General features: G+C 37.7%; 1 protein-coding gene across 1 annotated transcript; it reads right to left on the bottom strand.

Annotated features, from left to right (window-relative positions):
* Nucleotides 1–1,164: 1,164 nt before the first annotated feature.
* On the bottom strand, nucleotides 1,165–2,575 carry LOC104446951 (E3 ubiquitin-protein ligase PUB23). The gene has a single exon (XM_010060744.3). The coding sequence runs from the start codon at nucleotides 2,389–2,391 to the stop codon at nucleotides 1,165–1,167; it is 1,227 nt and encodes a 408-aa protein (XP_010059046.1). The 5' UTR covers nucleotides 2,392–2,575.
* Between the last annotated feature and the right edge of the window lie 15,956 nt (nucleotides 2,576–18,531).

The raw sequence follows: 18,531 nt of genomic DNA, 5'->3' as shown, positions 1-18,531 counted from the left end.
GGGCGGCATCAAAGAGAGCGACATTGTCTTGCTGAGAAGGGAAGAAGCTCTTCGGCGAGGTCGGGGCTCTTCGGGAGAAGGAGAGGAGGGCGCGGGGCTGGCGGTGCCATGGATGGGTTCGTGCTGCTTCGCTCGAGAAGGACGATGCTTGCGAATATGTAGAATCAAGATTTGGAGAGAGAGAGAGAGTGACAGAATATGACGATGGATACGATGGAGAGCGAATGGCTTCAAACTGTTTGATTTTTCTTCCAAAGGCCCCTTTTGGAAAAAATTAAAAAAAGTATTTAAAAATTTGAAAAAAAATAAAATATTTTAAAAATGCCACGTCAGCGTTCGCCGGACGGCAGGCGTCCACGTCAGCGCCGGCCAGCTAATTTTGGCCGGATGGACTGAATTGGCATAATTATAAAAGGTTTAGGACTAAATTGGCCAAAAAAAAAGTTTAGGATTGAATTGGCAAAATTGCAATAGATTTAGGACTTTTTTGGTAATTCTCCCTTGAAAGAGGTGTTGGTGAGGGAACTACATGATGTGGTTTTTATGGTTAGCTCCCACCCAAAACATGGAGTACTTGCTCCTGCCAAAGTTGGTGGAGGAAGTCTCTAGACTTCTCTACAAATAGTTACTATTATTTTATAGTAACATAAGATGGAGTGTTCTAAAACACATAAAAGATGGCAACTTGTTGGTTATCTTTTCATTGTTTGTATCTCATGTCCACTAGAGTTGTCTAGATTGGACTGGAGAATTCCATGTCAGAAATTGGATCACAATTTCCAACAGCCGTAAATCACTACCACATCAATGGGAGATATTATTTTTCGTTCATTTCCTTGACTCGCCTAATTCGTTTCCCATTTTCGCAAGTTTCTTTCCTTGGACTATGCACAACGACCCTCTTCTTGTGATGCAAAAATGTTGATGCTAAATGGGAGAAATGCCTGAACATGACTGGCGAAATTTAAGTACCAACGGCTCACAAAAGTTATTACATAGGCAGCCCTCCCTTTTTTGGAAAACTCGACACCCAATTCATCAAGAAGTATATCCATGTCAATTTCATGTATCGAATTCTTCATCAGTAAAATGAACAATGTGTACAATTGACTATTTAAAGAACTATACAAATGAAGTTTTACAAAGGAAAAGCTGATTCTCTTCTCATGCTGGATAAAAAGAAAGGAACTCAGCAGGAATACATGGAGAGCTCTTCCATGCACGGGCATGCAATTTGAGAATCTCTCTCGCCTTTTCCTTGGTCTTGCTTGTGCCCTCAACTTGGAGGACTAGACACAACTTCGCAGCAACGCCTACTTGCAACATCTCTTGGACGATGCTCGGTGTCGCCGAGAACTTGGAGATGGACAAGAGAATCCTGACACCTCTCTCGCTCGCTGTCTCTGAAACCCTTAGTATTTTCTTTGACACGATGGTGATCCCCGCTCCGTGCTCCAACAATTCGGCTCTTCCCTCTGCGCATTGGCACAGCACGTCCAAAAGCATAAGGATCATTTCGCTCTGCCATTCGTTGCGTGAATCCAGAAGAAGATCGATCAAGACTGGCACGGCGCTGGCTTCCCCGGCTTTGACTCGGTTCCTACCCATCTGGCAGGCTCGGATAAGCAGTTTCAACGCAGATTTCGTTGCCTTCTGCGAGACTTGATCACGCAAAAGTCGAACTACTTCGACAAACAATTCCATCCTCAAACTTGAGAGTTGAATAATATCAGCAACTTCAAACATCGACTTTAGCAACATGACTGCGTATGCTCTAGAGTCACAGGTTCCGCTCTGCATGATTCGAGTCAACGAGTCCACAAACACTCCGCCGTCGCTTATGAGATTCTTAAGGCTGGCTTCCGAGAGTTGTAGGTGATATAGTAAGGCCAGAGCCTCATCAAGCGGTCTACTTGTGACCTCTAAACTGCCACAATTGGACGCGGAGGTTTCATTTTTCACTAGTGCTGCCAAGAAGTCGGCGGCACCAGCGGCTTCCATGCAGCATCGATTAGTGGCGTTCTCGGTGGCAATCGACCGTAGTCTTTTGAGGCACTTGTTTTGCATCTCCGGGGACTTGGCCTCACGGAGGAGCTTAGCAATCTGGGACTTGCTTATCGGAGATCTTGGGGTCGGAATCCTTTCAATGCCGTGCGCAGCATTGAGGGTGCACCATGACTGGATGAGCCGCCGGAGCGTGTGGTTAGGCGTCAATTCGCAGTCTGGAATCGCTTGCTTCGTCACAGGGCACGTGCTTTTCTTGACGGAGAAAAACCACTTCTCGATGCTCTCGCGGTCGTACGTTATCCCAGTCGGCACCGTGATGGGGTCCTTCATTAGCTGGAGAGAAATCGGGCATACGAAGAACGAGGGAATTTCGACTTCCTCCATCTGTATTGAAACTAGATCGGCGAAAGAGACGAAGAACTTTTAATCCCGCGCGCGAGAGAGAGAGAGAGAGAGAGAGAGAGAGACTTGAGAAGGGCGAAGGGCGAAGGCCGAAGAAGAGCTCGAGAAATGCTTATGAATCCCTCCAAGAAGAAGAAGGGTTTGAACGATTTGATGGAGTTGGTTGAGTTCAGCTGGGTTTGAAGATGATTTGTGCGGGTTTTGAGTGTTTTATATATGAAGTTGGGAGGACGAGAGATTCAAAAGCGAGAAGGTCAAAACACGGATAAGTTCGAACAGGGTTTACGCGAAACACACACAAACCATGAACGAGAGGGAGAGAGTCAAAAGGAGTCGCCAAAAATAGCACGTTATCTTTCCTTGGAATATAATGGCCTGAAGCTTTGGTTAAGGTTGAATAAAGACTGGTTGGCGACAGCACGTGATCTTTCCTTGGACTAGAATAGTCTGAAGCTTTGGTTAAGGTCGGATAAAGACCGGTGAAGGAGGAAGGAAAGAGCACGTGCTATTTTGGCGACGCCTTTTGACTCTCTATCTCTCTCTCTCTCTTAGATCGTGAGGGTGTCGAACTCCTCCGTTTTAGTCCACTCTAAATTGCACGTTACGGTGCCGACAAAGTCAACTAGAGAAACATCATCAATCTTAAATTGTACCATTCAAGGTTATACGTTATGTTGCGATCTAAATTTCGGATGCACCACCTAAAACTACGTCAATGAACTACTAAGTCTTTAAATTTAACTCGGGTTCTCCCAAATCCATACCAATTCGCCACTTAAAGTTCAAATATTTGACATGTAAAAGATTATTAACTAGGAGTCGTCACTAATTGATTTATGATAGGTCGATTAGATACCTAAGTAAAATAATGAGAGGATTATTTTACTCCAACAATTATGAGTACGAACACTTGATTACACTAGATTTCTCTAATACATTTTCGGTACCATTTCTTTTTATTTTTTTAAAAATATTTTTGCAAGCAGACTTGGATTTATTTTAATCTAAATTACTATCATGTCAAAAGATGATCACACGGGTGCTCAACCATTATTAAACATTCAATAAATAAAAATAAATTGCATCACACAAAGCAAACAATTTTCTCTTGGGTTTTCTTCAAAATTAGAATTCTTTTATAAAAATGCATTTTTAACTACATGACCTAATTTTACTAACAAACAAATCCTAATTAAATCAATCTATTATGAAAACTAATTAACATGCACCTAATATTTTTGTATTTTTATTGAAATTCGGAATTAATAAAAATCCTAATTAAACTATCTAAAATGAATAATTTTCTAATTTATTTTAGGGATTAATTTGACTTAAACCCTATTCTATTTTAGAAAACTTTTTTTATAGAAAAAAAATGAGATAATTAAAATGTGCAAACATTATCTAAAACCCTATTTATATATAAAAAAGTTATTTAGGTCCAAACCTAATCTATTTCAAAAAATTATCTAAAAATGCAATCCTAAAAATATAATCCTTAAAAAAATTAATTTACTAAAGCTACATGTCTAATTTCTAAGCCTACATGTTTTGATGCAAGATTTTGATTTTTTTAATTTTTATTGTTTTTCCAAGGCAAGTAATTATCAAATAAACATTAAATCTAAACAATCAAGACATTCAACAAATAAATGATTGAAATAATCGAAAAAATAACCTGTTACCTTACAAGTAACCTAAACATCACAACATAAAGCTCAAAATAATTAAAAATCTGATCTGAAATCTTACGGATTAAACTAATAATTATAATGATTTAACAATTAAAATACTATTAAAAAGCACAAAAATTAATATAATTAAAAAAATGATCCGACATCTTATGAATCAAATTAGTAATTATAATAATTTTGGGCAAAACCCCTAGGTTAATGCCTACAATATTCATAAAATGAACAAACATTCAATGTTTCAATTTAAGCAATTACAACTAAACATGATAAAAATAAATAAATAATAAAAATAAACTACCTTGACTTTTTTTATTTTTTTATTTTTTTTTTTTTTAAAAAAGGGCCGGAGCGCGGGCGTTTGGGCAGTGACGATGCTGGTGCTCGGAGGTGCGGCAGGTTGAACGGCGAGGGCGTGGGATCGCGGCGGCGCGGGGTCGATGTAGGCGCAGGTGAGGAGCGGACGCGCGGTGATGAGCGGCGCGGAGGCAGCGCGGGCTGCTGGCGCGGGCGTCGGGGGTGACGAGCGCGACGGCAGGGACGCTCAGGCGGAGGGCAGCGGTGATGACGAGCTGCTTCGGGTGCAGGTGTCCAGGACAGTTGAAGAATTTTATGAACAAGAAGTGATGGAGAGAAAATGAGAGAAAACAGAGATGAAAATGCTTCTTCTGTTATTTCAACTTCATGAAATCTACATCATGAGAGTTTTCCTTTTATATCTACATTAGCTCTCTCTCAAGAATCTGTTCTACAGGTATTGAACAGTTGAAGAAGATACAACTACCTAACTGAAGAGAAAAACTAACTGATTACCGGGAAAAACAAAGAAGAAGCAGAGTACAAAAACAGAGTGCTAAACAGAGAGCTCTAGCTCAGAGAAGAGAGCTCTTGGCTTTACAAGCTTCGCAGATTATTCATATGCAACAATACAATCCGTAGCATCACCCTTATTTTATGTTCTTTTCTTTTTCTGTTTTTAACAGTGGTTCTTCTTCCTGTACACTTCTCGGCAGCATTTATATATTCTGGTTCTTCCTCATATGCTTTTCTCCTCCTGTTCTTGATGGCATTATTAGTGGCTGAGCTGCTGCTATTTACTGTAGCCTTAACAACAGTGGCAGACAGCGGCGTCGGGTGCTGGGTCACGGGCTGCAGGCTGCTGGGCGGAGACGGCAGGGCGGGACGGCGCGGCGGAGCAGAGGGGGCTGCGGTCCGGCTCGGGAGACGGACAGCAGGAGGGTCGCGGGGGCGCAGTGACCGGCGGGCGGAGAGGCAAGCACGGGCCGGCGAGCGTCGGCGACAGGCGCAGCGCTGGGCTGATTGCAGACAGAGCAGGGGCAGCGGCGAGCACGCAGGAGAAAGCTGGCGAGACGCGGCGGGGGCTGGTGGCTCGGCTGCCGGCGTTGGATGGCGCTGGCACGGTGGTGGCGCGAAGAGACCGGCAGCGCAGGAGCTCGGTCACGGCAGCCTGGGCAGTAGCGAACAGAGGGTGTCGGATGGCTTCCACGAAGGAGACGATGAACAGTTCCCTTTTCTCTTTTTCTTTCTCTTTCTTCTCTGCTGCACGTCACCTCTTTCTCTCTCTGTTCACGTCGCTGTCTCCCTTGCTTTGGCTGACTTTTGCTTTTTCTTCTCAAAGAGCTTTCGAATTTTTCTTGTCGATTTTTCTGAATCCACCCTCCCATTCGACACGAAAATTGTGGCTCCTTTTCAGAGGGATTCCCAAACGGCCGTTTTTTATAGCAACTTTCGAATTTCCATCTTTTGTTGCATTAAATCAAAATCGCAAATCGGAAAGTGATTTCGCAATCACCAATTTTACTTCAATTTCTTTCATTTTGTAAAAATTATTGCCATTTATTCACTTGATTTTTAAATTGCTTTTGCATTTAATAAAATCCGAATACTCATTAAATTTCAAATTTTTATGCATAATCAATCAAATCAATTTCCCCCATTTTTATTTTATTTTATTATTTCTGATGCATTTTTCTTCTTCTTCTTCTTTTAGGGGTTAAAATTAACCTCTTTTTATGCAAAAAAAAATCCATGACTGGGTCGGTAAAATTTAGGTGTCAACATATTACAAGAAAAGGCTTAAGAGTGCAATAAAATGATCTTCTCAAACCTCTAGGATAAATCAAGTTGGAATGAAGAATTGAATTGTCTTGCCCTTTGATTGTAGGAAATGATTCTCGATTTGTCATGCAATGCAACACAGTGTTGACATACTAATAACAAATTAACTTTGATTAATTTGTACGTTACGTGTTATCCACCTGCCGATTTTGTGAGAACTAGGTCATGGGATTATGACAATCATTGTTAAATTATTAGATTTGCCTAGAGTGTAATACTATCGACCTTATGCAACGTATATACTAGCCTAGTGATTGACTTGGGTGGACCAAATAAAGAAGTGAAATCATGGTGCAGGAAAACCTAATTTTTTATCTCTTGTTTTTGGTATAAGGTAAAAAAAAATGGCCTTGCTCCACTTTTCCAAGTACTAATATATTGGTAGTTAAAAATTATCAATTTCATAAATGGGTAAACTAAGCCTCGTTAAAAACTTGTCCAAATATCGCATCATCCTTTTGTTTTCCAAAGTGGCAAGCTTATAAGTGGATATAGATCACATGTATAATCATCATACCCCATTAAAAAGTTCAACCCAAAACTCATGCAAATAAGTGGAAGGAAGGAGACTGTGTATATAAAAGCATATAAATTCAATAATCAAACGATATGTGATATATTTCAACAAAAAAACAACTTTCGGTTTGTGCGACAAATAAGATTTAAATAAATTAAGAATCACGAAGAACTCTCGAAAGGGCACGCAAATTTGAATGTGTTTGTTCATTATTAATTTTTTCCGCAATTATTAAAAATTCCATCCACGCGTTCAATTGTTTACTTGGACTTTGGACTTTATCTCAACAAAAAGAAAAGAAATTGGACGTTGGACTTTGGACTTTATAAGTTGGATGACAAACAATGGAAATTTATAATTAATGAATCTTAAGCCACTTGTACATTAAAAGAATAAACCACTTAATTATAATTTATAAGATCCCACTATCAACAAAAATATAATTTACAATGTCTATCATAGTCAATGAATAGGTGCTCATGGAAATGTGAACGTCACATCTTTCGATCCATTCATATTTGAAGAGAAAACAACGTCAAGAGCCGTTTAGACAAGACCTCATAGCTGAGGTAGGACAGAGGATTAAGGCAAATTTGATAACGTTGCCACTCTCGGGAAAAATTTCTTTTTAGAAATATATATATATTATGTTCTTGATAACAGTTTCTGAGTATTTTAAAGTGTATATAAAATTTTTATTCCCGAAACAAAAAACAAAAATATGTTTGGTACAACCTCAAATATTTTTGTGACTTCAAATTTCTTTTAAATTATTAATTTTTTTATTATATTTTTCTTTTTCTTCTCATCCTTCCTCTAATAGGTGGCCATGGCTGGCCGCGACCGGCCGACGAGAGCCAACGAGGCGACCTCATCCAAATCTGCTAAGGCCAAGCCTCACCCGGTCACCGCGAGTTCGGCCTCGCCCACCTAGGGGACGCCGACCTCACGGTGGTTAGGTGAGGTCGAGCCTCGCCCGACACCAATGAGGCTCGACCTTGCCTAGCTATCGCGAGGTCACCTCGCCAACCCAAGCGACATCGACCTCATGGTGGTCGGGTGAAGCTTCGCCTCACCCGATCCGGCGATGCCCTTTGCGGGTGACATCGACCTTGCGATGGCCGGGCGAGGCTTGGCCTTGCAAAATCTGGGCTAGGTCGAGCCTCAACCAACCATGATGAGGCTTGGGAGGCCTCATTTGGCCGATCATCAGCCATTGTCGAGGTCAAAGGAAGAGAAAAAAAAAAAAAAAAAAAAGAAAGGAAGAGAAAAGAAAAGCTTGTTTATTGAGTTGTTCCTAAGAGCAATAAACAATTTTGTTTTATTTTTATTTTTGTTCCAAATCTATTTTTTAGGACAAAAATTACCAAACGCATTTCTGTCCTAGGAACAAAAGAACAGAAACAAGTGTTCCCAGTATTACTAAATAAAAGAATACTTTTGTTCCAAGGAACAATTTTTGATCAAAAATAATTTTTTCTGTTTTTGTTCTTGGGAACAATTTTTGGGCAAAAAAACGTGTTTGCTAACTTCCCAAAATTTCTATTTCTTGATAGAAATGCTTTTGGTAAGATTCTTAATTTTTTTTATTTCTTTTATTATTTTTTTCCTTTTTCTTTTTTTCTCTTTGGCTAATCGCCGGCCACGGTGGTGGCCAGCAATTGACTACGTGAGGTCCGGCAAGCTCGCCGAGCCTTGCCGAGCCGGTGAGGCCCCGCAAGCTCGCTGAGGCTAGCTTGGCCACGGCAAGCCCCAGCCTTGCCCAAGCAACATGAGATTGGCCTCGCCCTAGCCTAGCAAGGCCTAGCCTCGTGTTGGCTAAGGAGTCCGAGCCTCACCGGTGGTTGGGCGAGCTCGTCCTCACTAGATTTGGGCGAGGTTGACCTCGCCCGGCCACGGCAAGGCTCGAGCCGACGAGCCTCGCCGTGGTTCAACGTCTTCGGGGCCGGTGACGCTCCAACGAGGTTGCCAACCCTTGTCCGGCCAATCGCTAGCGCCGGTCATGGTCAAGGCCGGCGACCCGCCAAAAGGTAGAAGAAAAAGAAAAAAAGAAAAAGAGAGAAAAGAGAAAAAAAAAATAGATTTTAAAAATTGTTCATTGAATAAGAAGTTACTTTTTTTCTACTTTTTGTTTCTATTTTAAATTTATTTTCGGGAACAAAAAAATAAAAAAAATTTCTTTTGGAAACAAAAATTTTACAAAATAAGTTTTTATTCATTTTTCTTTTCCAACAGAAATAATTATTTCGGAGTATAGAAACAAATTTTATCAAATAGGAAGAGTAGTGGAAGTCAAATCACGTGGTTTTAGGGAGGGATAGTATTCGAAGTAAGTAGTGCCCACTGGCCGCCATAAAAGACGTCAAACTTATTACAACCTCGTCATATGTTGTTCCGTCAATCGAGAGATTTTCTTTAATTTATATATTCAACACAACACTACAAAATCATAACAATCGTCTAATAATGATCCAAAATGGCAAACACGTCAAAGCCGCCGGTGTCGTTTAAGTTTTTCTCCTTTTCTTTTTGTCTTTTTGCTGTATTTGGTATATATTTTCTTCTACTGTCTTCGACTCTACGGTCATAGAGGAAGAGAGAGGCGAAGAAAAGTTTGTGCATGGCGGGTGCCGTACGTGACGCTTGCACATCTGTCAACCGCGGCGCTGCAGCCACTAAGCGTTCGAGGAGAACTTCTATCTCACCATACATAGGGTTTTGACATGTAAATCGCTCATATTAACATATGTAAGATGGATGATAAGAATGACTAATCATGTCATGGAACATCATTCATTTTTTATCTTTTTATGGATAGTTAGAAATTTACAACCATCCTGGAGGTGAACCATCAAGCAAAATGATAAACACAAACTCTCTCAAGTCCTATCAATCTCAACTTGTAACTCAATTCAACATGCAATTAATCTAAGTTATGGGTGGATTAGACACCTAAGTAAAATGTGAGATTACATTTTATTTTGGGAAAATTTTTATGAATTCGGGAACTTGATTACTCTAAATTAATCTAACATGATACATTTTTTCTTTATTTCGAAAATGTTTTACATAAGTCTTTATCAGTTTTTATCTTATGCCACTAATATGTGAGAGGTGATTATATGGGTGCACAACAATTAAGTAGCATTTAATAATCAAAATAATAAATACATTATTGGAAAGATTTAAAAACATGGAATGCATGAGCAACCAGACTTAGACTTAGGAAACAAACATGCAATAATTAATACATTTTTATTCGTGAAAATTTTGATGAACATGACTAATACATGATCTAAGCTATAAGTGGTAATCCAGATGCAATGTCAACTGATTGCTTTTGGGCTTTATTGTTTATGAAATGAACTCCCTAAATGCAACATGGACGTGACTCAATTAATGCACCTAATCTAATATGCATCGATGAGCTAACATAAAGTCCTAAATGTCATGTATAATATGCTATAATGAATTTACTATATGAAATGCTATTGAATTAATTATTAATGAATTTACTATAATAAATGCTTTTTGTATTTTTATGTTTTTATGTTTACGAAAACAACTTACTAGGACCCTATATTTGAACTAATGAACTAGCCATTAATATTGAACTATTTATAATGCGAATGATGCATGTAATGCAATTAATAACTAGCTTTTTTCTTTTTTCTGAATGCGGATGTCTCGTTTCGCCGGTCGGCTACAGTTGATCAGGTCAGTCCTTCATGCCATCCAAGCATACTGGGCTAGTGTATTTATTTTACCTACAACAGTCTTGGATGAAATCGAAAAAATTCTTAGACAATTCCTATGGAAATGCCCGGAGTTGGGAAGAGGGTATGCAAAGGTCTCATGGAAAGACATGTGTTGCCCAAAAGAAGAGGGGGGCCTTGGCATCCGTAGGCTTCGGGAGCATAACAATGCCGCCATGTTAAAACATATCTGGATCCTGTTTGCCGATAAAGAATCTTTATGATGCAAATGGGTTCACTCGACCTTCTTAAAAATGTAGAATTTCTGGGTGGCCAAAAAGCCGACATGTTGTTCGTGGGCTTGGAAGAAGATCCTCCAACTCAAGACTGAGTTTCAAAGCTCCTTCTATTAGAAAATCGGGGATGGTTGCTCAGTGTCCCTTTGGTTTGATAACTAGCACCCCAAGGGTCCTCTGAACTTGTATTTTCCGGACTCAGCCATATATACATCTGGCCTATCTAGGCAAGCGACGGTGACGGACCTATTCACCAACTGTGGAGCTTTGACCGAGTTGGTCTTGGACTCTTGGGTGGAACCCCTTTCCACCCTTTCTCACCTTTCCGATCGTTTTGGTTGGAAGGGAAACACCTCTCACGTGTTCACGGTGGCCTCCGCTTGGGATTTGACTAGGAGGAGGAAGACTCGAGTCTCCTAGCACACGTTCATATGGAACAACTCGATCACTCCAAGGTACCAACTAAACCTTTGGTTTATTGCCAAACGCAAGCTTGCTACCCAAGCTCTATTATTATCTTATAGTATGATAGATAATGCCTTGTGTCCCTTCTACAATGAGGTGCCGGATTCCATAGACCACCTATTTTTTCAATGCCGCATCTCTACTAGCATCGCCTTCTTTGGGCCTCCAAATGCAATTTGCCGTGGCGGAACAGTTCATGGGTTGAGAACCTCAACTAGGCCGTCTCCTTCCTTGCGGGCAAGGACTTTTACAAGTGCATTGCTCGCTTCTCTTTTGGTTCTATTTGTTATTTTATTTGAAAGCATATGAATGACATCCTCTTTAGAGAGTAGCGCTTATCCATTCCAGCGGTGAAGAATCAACTTATCAAAGTTGTCAGAAACAAGGCCACCACCTTCAGGAGTGTGGATGATACTTATAGAAACTGGAGATTGCAGTGTAACTGAGGTATTGATCATATCATTTTTTCAGCTAGGGAGTCTTCTACTTCGGCAGGGCCCTAGCTTGGTGTTTGCTGTCTAGATACCCTTCCTCCGTGTGGGTGCTTCCTTGATGGCTCTTCATTTTTGATGTTGGCGGATGTGGGCATAGATTGTGCTTCATCTCGGCCTTCGTGGCCTCCCGCTGCTTTCCTTTTCCTTTCGCCATTGTTTTGGTTGTTTCTTCTTCCTCGGCCCGCTCTTACCGTCCTCTTTTGCATTCGACTCCATTCCACTCACTCTGACTATCATTTTGTCTTGTTGAGTCCAAGTTTTGTGGTGCTGAATCTTTTGTAATTGTTCATTCAAGCTATATATTCTTACCCTTTACCCAACAAAAAAATACCAAACTAATTAAAGCTAAGTCTTCATGCAATCTAGATTGAACCCTAACGAATTTTTTTTATTATATTATTATAACAGTTATGCATTATTCGTAATCTATACGCATTTTAGATTAAGATGCATTGTTCTAAGTATATAAACCTGAGTTATGGATGCGCCCTAAACTCTAAAGATACTCACGAAATACAAGTTATGATAGGAAATAATCACATGATTGATAACTTGCTAAAGCGAATCAACCATAGCAAGCCACGCAAAACAATGTTGGGGGTTTGTGTTGGACGCAAGTTGCACCATCCCAAGATCTCCATAACTAGAACAAAAACATGCATAATTGAATATAAAGATTAACGCACCTATTTTAAAATCCATCGTTCTTGAAGCGGAAGCGAAAACAATGTTCCGTGCACAAGTCATTATCCTCTATTACCCTTTGTATCACTGACTCAATGAAGTGGCCCCCTTACGTTTAGCGTTAGGTAAACGCTCCTTAGGTGATGATACATGTGAGAATTTGGGTTAGATGAGAGACTTGAGCACTATTTATAGAGTTTCCAGTCAAACTCCCTCATTATGGGCCAAGCTCAACTTGGCCCATACTAGCCAGTCCCATATTAGACTAATTAAGAAACATTCTATCTCACCTTAGACCAACCATGTTTTACGGTAATCGTAAAAACAGTAAATTACAATATCAATTAATGTAGTCCACATTAGGAAAACTCTTACATTATCCCACTTGGACTATATTAATTGAAATCGTACCGTATGTGTGCACATTTGGTCTAGAGATAATTCTTAATAGTCAATCATATCCCATAAAGTCTTAAACACCGAATCATTGCGGTAACTACATGTATACACACATAGCCTTCCATGGTCACGAATGTTCTCAACTTTATTGATATAGATTCAATATGGTAGTGTGGCAAATGGATAACATCTTTCATAGAGAGATCCCATTTGTCAATCATCATTCTCTTACCTTAAGTGTCACAAAAAAAAAAAACTTGTGCCACTAGAGAATGTTTTTATGATTCCATGAACCCACATATGTCTTGTCCTTACGGTTAACATTTATTTATATATAATAAGACATATGGACAAGGCTAATAACCGAGTGCCCCTAGCTTTCACTCAAGGTTTATACAATACATTGAGACTTTATCGATATGTATACAACATAATAACAACACATTTAAAATATTTTATTGAATGCAAAAGTTGATACATATCAAACCGTTACAAAGTGTAACGAACATAGATGATACATTTATCAAAATAAAGCCAAAATAGCTCCCACTAAACAACAGTATCTCATAATGCTCTTAGGCCCATGCTAATGACATGTCGCTCAAATACATATGGGTGTAGGCCTTTAATTAGTGGATTTGCAACCATATCATCTGTGAATATATGTTATATTATTATGTCACATTTTTGTACCGTTTCCTTTTAGTAAAAAATTTTGACCACTATATATTTAGACCCCTTGAGACCTATGTAGTAAATAAATAATACTACAAATTTGTTATCTCAACACAACCGTATGGATCTATCCATAAAGTTAAAACAATTAACTCATTCATGAGGTTCTAGAACTTAAAAGCCCAAATAACAGTCTAAAAGAATGTTACTAACACTGCTGACATAATAGAAGATGATAAAGAATTTTATTTACTGCACTTTCTGCTAACATAAATATGTATTCCGTTATTGATTGCATGTCATCTAAACAGCCAACAAAGTTTACATCTAAATACCCTACTAACTGCAATAATTGAACATGTCTATAAATTAGCCTATAATCTCTTGTCATTTTTAAGTATCTTAAAATCTTCTTGACAACAACCCAGTGATCGCATTCTGGATTTAATTGATTTTTGCCTAGAAGTTCCATCGCAAAGACGATATTTTAGTCTAGTGTAAATTTGAGCATACATTATACTTTTAAATGCATTGACACAAGGTACACCATTTAACTAGATTTTCTCAATATCTAAATAAGAATAATGTGATAGATTCAGTTCATCACCCTTAACAACATAAGTAATTCCTGGCTTGCAATGATAAATATTGTATATTTCCAAAATGCGATCAGCAAATGTCCTCTGAGAAAATCTAATATAATATGGCGAAAACAATCCTTACGGATCTTAGTACAAAGGATAAAAGATGTCATGCCTCAAAGTCACTACTAATAAGCAAAATATCATGTACATAGTGTATAAGAAAAATAAATTTCCTCCCGCTGACTTTGCAGTATATATTAAATTACTTTGTTCCAAATTGAACAAAATAACAATACTATGAAATTTTAATAATAATGTCTGGAAACTTGCTTAAAAACTATGAATAAAACTTTTCAGTTTACACACAAGTTTACTTGAATCTGCTGCAAAATCCTCCAATTGCACTATATAGATTTTGTATCTATTTAACGTAACTCCAAATCAAAAAGAGCTATTAATACCACGTTCACTCTGAAAGAATATGTAAAGAAATAATTATTTATTCACTATAAACTATCCACCCCTATTTCATAGTGAAAACTTTATCATCTTTTATGGCATCTAATCACATACTTGATTGAGAATAAAAAACAACATTTATTTATGTTGCTAAATCAACCATATAGTGGATATTGCAGTCATACTCTCACAAATAAATTATATATTTTCCTAACAAATATCCTGAGCAAAACTATAACTACTTCATTCTATACTTGAGAGGTTTGGAAAAATTTCATCATGACTATATCAAGAATAGTACCTTGAAACTCAATAAGTTTAATCTATGGTATAGGAGATTCCGCAATTGTCTGTACCACAATTGTTTGTATAAGTAAAGACAAAGACATAGTGATCTTCCATTGCAATATTATCCATAATAGTCTGAGAGCCATTTATAATTACATCGAACTGTAGAAACTTTATAGTATATAATTACATAATTCTTGTATCTTCTTTAGGGTCATAAAATTAATATCCCTTTGAACAATCTGAGTAAGATACAAAATAATTCCAAGTGGATGTAAATTTCAACATACTTAATATTGAATTAGATAACCTCACTTCTGCATGACACCTCTAAATTTAATATGATTCAAGTAATTTATGTCCAATCTATAACTCAAAAGAAGTTTATGAAATAACTTTGATAAGAAACACATTTTGTATGTGAAAATGTTACTTTCAAAACATCAGCCCACAAAAGACCGGATAAATTAGTCTTACTAATCATATTCATCACCATGTTCAATATGGTGCATTTATACCTTTCAGCCAAATATTTTTGTCGGGATTTTCAGGCATAGTAATTAAGTTAGCACCCCAGAATCTACCAACTATTTAACAAATGACCATTTAAGCTATTTCGCATTGTCATACTTGCCAATATATTCACAGCCACTATTAAGCCTAACAACCTTTTAAGACTAATTGTAATTGTTTTATTCTTTATCTCGGTAATTTTACTTCCACAATAATATATAGAAGTCTTTAGATAACCGTTAAGAGTAAACATAATATTAACATTGTCAACTTTTCTATTATTTCTTTAGACATGTGTGAGATTATTCCTTAAATATAAAATTTTGGAAACAACATCTTCAACCATATACGAAATGTATATGCCATTAGAACTTAAACATAATCTTTGCAGATGTATCCTAATTTCAGTATTAGATAAAACATAACTTTAAACCATTAAAACTTTCATCATCTTTTAGCAGTACAGTTAGTAGACAAGCCACTTTTTAAGTGTTCCTAAATGAAACGCTTCATGAACAGTAAGCAAATTCTATTGCTATTTTCTCAAGTAGCAAATCATATGTCCACTACTTAAAATTTGAATCAGTAAAAACTTCAATAATAATGAAGTTATTAATTACTGAAAATGTGACTGAAAAATAAGCAATATATATATATATATATATATATATATATATATATATATATATATATTAGCATTATGTGAGCACCGTGTAACTTGACGTACAAGTACACATCCAGAGAGTTACACGCATAATCATATAATCACCTTCGAGCAGAATACATGACATGCAGTTGTACACTCCCCACATGATAGCAATTATGATAATATATTCTAATCTTCGTGAATTCATCACATTTGGGCAAATGAACCACTGGGATCAATCAATCATCTACTACACCATCATGTATCCCTCCATGAACTAATACACAATCACCTCATTTAAGAGTATGACCACATATTAGACTAGGAGACATCTCAATCAGCATACGAAACCGAAATTTCTCAAACCTAATCAAGCGTGCTACTTTGGTAATCACTACTCAATTGAATCCTTGAAACTCTCTCATACCAGGGATATAAGCTTTACTACTCACATACATCATATACATGTGATTTTAATTTTAGTGATAGAGGCAAGTTATTACTAAAATCACATATCATGCTAATTACATTGTTTTATCCATTAATAAAAAATAATTATACATATATATATATAGCGAACCTGAAATACTGATTCCAATAAGATCACTGATCACAGTAACATAAGAAAATTCTCATAACATAGAAGCAAGCATCTCTTGTGCACCCCGATTACTAATTACTAGAACAACATTAAAAGAATGCCAATCTAAAGGATCCCTTACAAGTTAACATAAATAGTAATACAGGGTACTCCAGATTGACAAGCTTGATAACTTATCAACTATTGCTCATGAGTTTCATAAGGCAAAACATGACTCCAATGCCAATAGCTGATTTATTAGCCAATTTTAAGTAACAAATTATCATTGCATCAACCAGTGGCCTATAAATCAAGTCAAAATACAAAACCAAATATTTAAACTATAACAGTAGATACAATTGCTCTATGTAAATGATGTCATACTTCTTAATCATAAAAAATATTCAACTTGATAGACATTAACCAGCAACCAGATGAGTTTAGATACAATATGCAATAACTTAACTAATATGCATTACACATTTCAGCAGATATGTTAATAGTACAATCAGTTTGATCATGAGTTCTTAAGACGTCAATCATTCAAAGATTACTAGCGTGTCAATGAGTATGCTTGAGTAACAAAAGTTTCATAACCTTTACTGTTTCTCATCACCTCAATACATAGCTCAAATACTATCCAATACTGATTGTATCTCATAAAGCCAGTTTTAATTTATAATAAAGTTTGATTTTATTAATGAATCACACATTCATAATGTTTATGTGATAACATATTAGTAACCCATCACCTGTATTTCCAAAATCACAGAAAATACAAGAAAAATATGCAAAAATACACTAAAAATACGCGTATTTAGGATTTTGTATGTATTTTCACATTCATAAAAACATCAAACGTGTAAAATAAATACACCGCGACGTAGAGGATGATCATATGAAGCCAACGCTGCCGTCCACGCGCCGATTCGACGCTCCACGCGCTCGCACGCGCCACTGAGTGCGTGGCGCGTGGAGCGCACGTGCGAGCCGCACCCCACACGTGGAAGCGTGTGAGGGTGCGTGGTGTGACATCCAGATTTTCGGGTCCTGATTTTGATTAAATAAATTGGGCATTTCATCAACGCGACTACAGTGTTTTTTTCTGAGCTGGCCACTCACGAGAATACTAGACTAGCTAGGTAAGCTATTAAGGACTATAAGGCGGATAGACTTGAGAATTTGACCAATGACCGAGTTCTCGACCGTGACTATTTTAGAGGCCATTGCGACACAGTATAAAATTGAATTAAGATCAGAGATATGTCGGTTTGACTGAGATGAGTGACCAATCATGGGTGACTTCACTAAATTGGAAAAACTCTCGTCGACCGGCACTAATTTGATTTTACTATCATTTTGGTACCCTGTGTCCGTATTTGAATTCTCGAAATTTTCACGACAATCGAGAGTCGTCATTGGGTTGAGTGGGTTCATTGTGGCTCGAAGAAAATCGACTACGGGTTATTTGTCCTAAAAAGTTCTGAAAACTACCTGTAGCCTAGGTCACGCTAAAAACGTGTCGGAGTAAAATTAACCATGAAATCGAACCCGAATTCAAAAATTGAAAGTTCTGTCAAGTCACAATATATTTTAGGAACGTCAATTCATCCTCAGAAGATTTTTCTACAAACCGAGAATTTTGGCAGAAAAGCAAAGTAAGGTCGTTTATGTTCGGGATTATCAGAGGGTCATTTTTAATTGAATCTTGGAGATGCAAGTTGGATCCTTTGATGGGGAAAAGTCATAAGAAGGTTGAGGACACGTGGGTTAATTTAATTGAACTTCAATTGGATGGAATTGATTGAGAATTGATTGAATTAAGTGTACAAGATTTTATGCCACGGCGGAAAAAGAAATTGGACCCATTGGACTAAGGTCATGGGAGATTGGAGATAGTGGAACATGACATCGGGATTAAATAAAGAGAAAAGAAAAAGAATGCCCCCCTTTCTTCCTTCTCTCTCCTCCCTCTCTCTCTCTCGTGCAACCGCTTC

Source organism: Eucalyptus grandis, chromosome 6 (assembly GCF_016545825.1).
Source record: "Eucalyptus grandis isolate ANBG69807.140 chromosome 6, ASM1654582v1, whole genome shotgun sequence".
NCBI lineage: Eukaryota > Viridiplantae > Streptophyta > Magnoliopsida > Myrtales > Myrtaceae > Eucalyptus > Eucalyptus grandis.
Note: the sequence above shows the minus strand (reverse complement) of the source record. Positions and strands in the feature narration are given on the sequence as shown.

Bases quoted from the DNA above. Each gene is read 5' to 3' on its own strand.
- LOC104446951 (XM_010060744.3), bottom strand. From the start codon at position 2,391: ATGGAGGAAGTCGAAATTCCCTCGTTCTTCGTATGCCCGATTTCTCTC.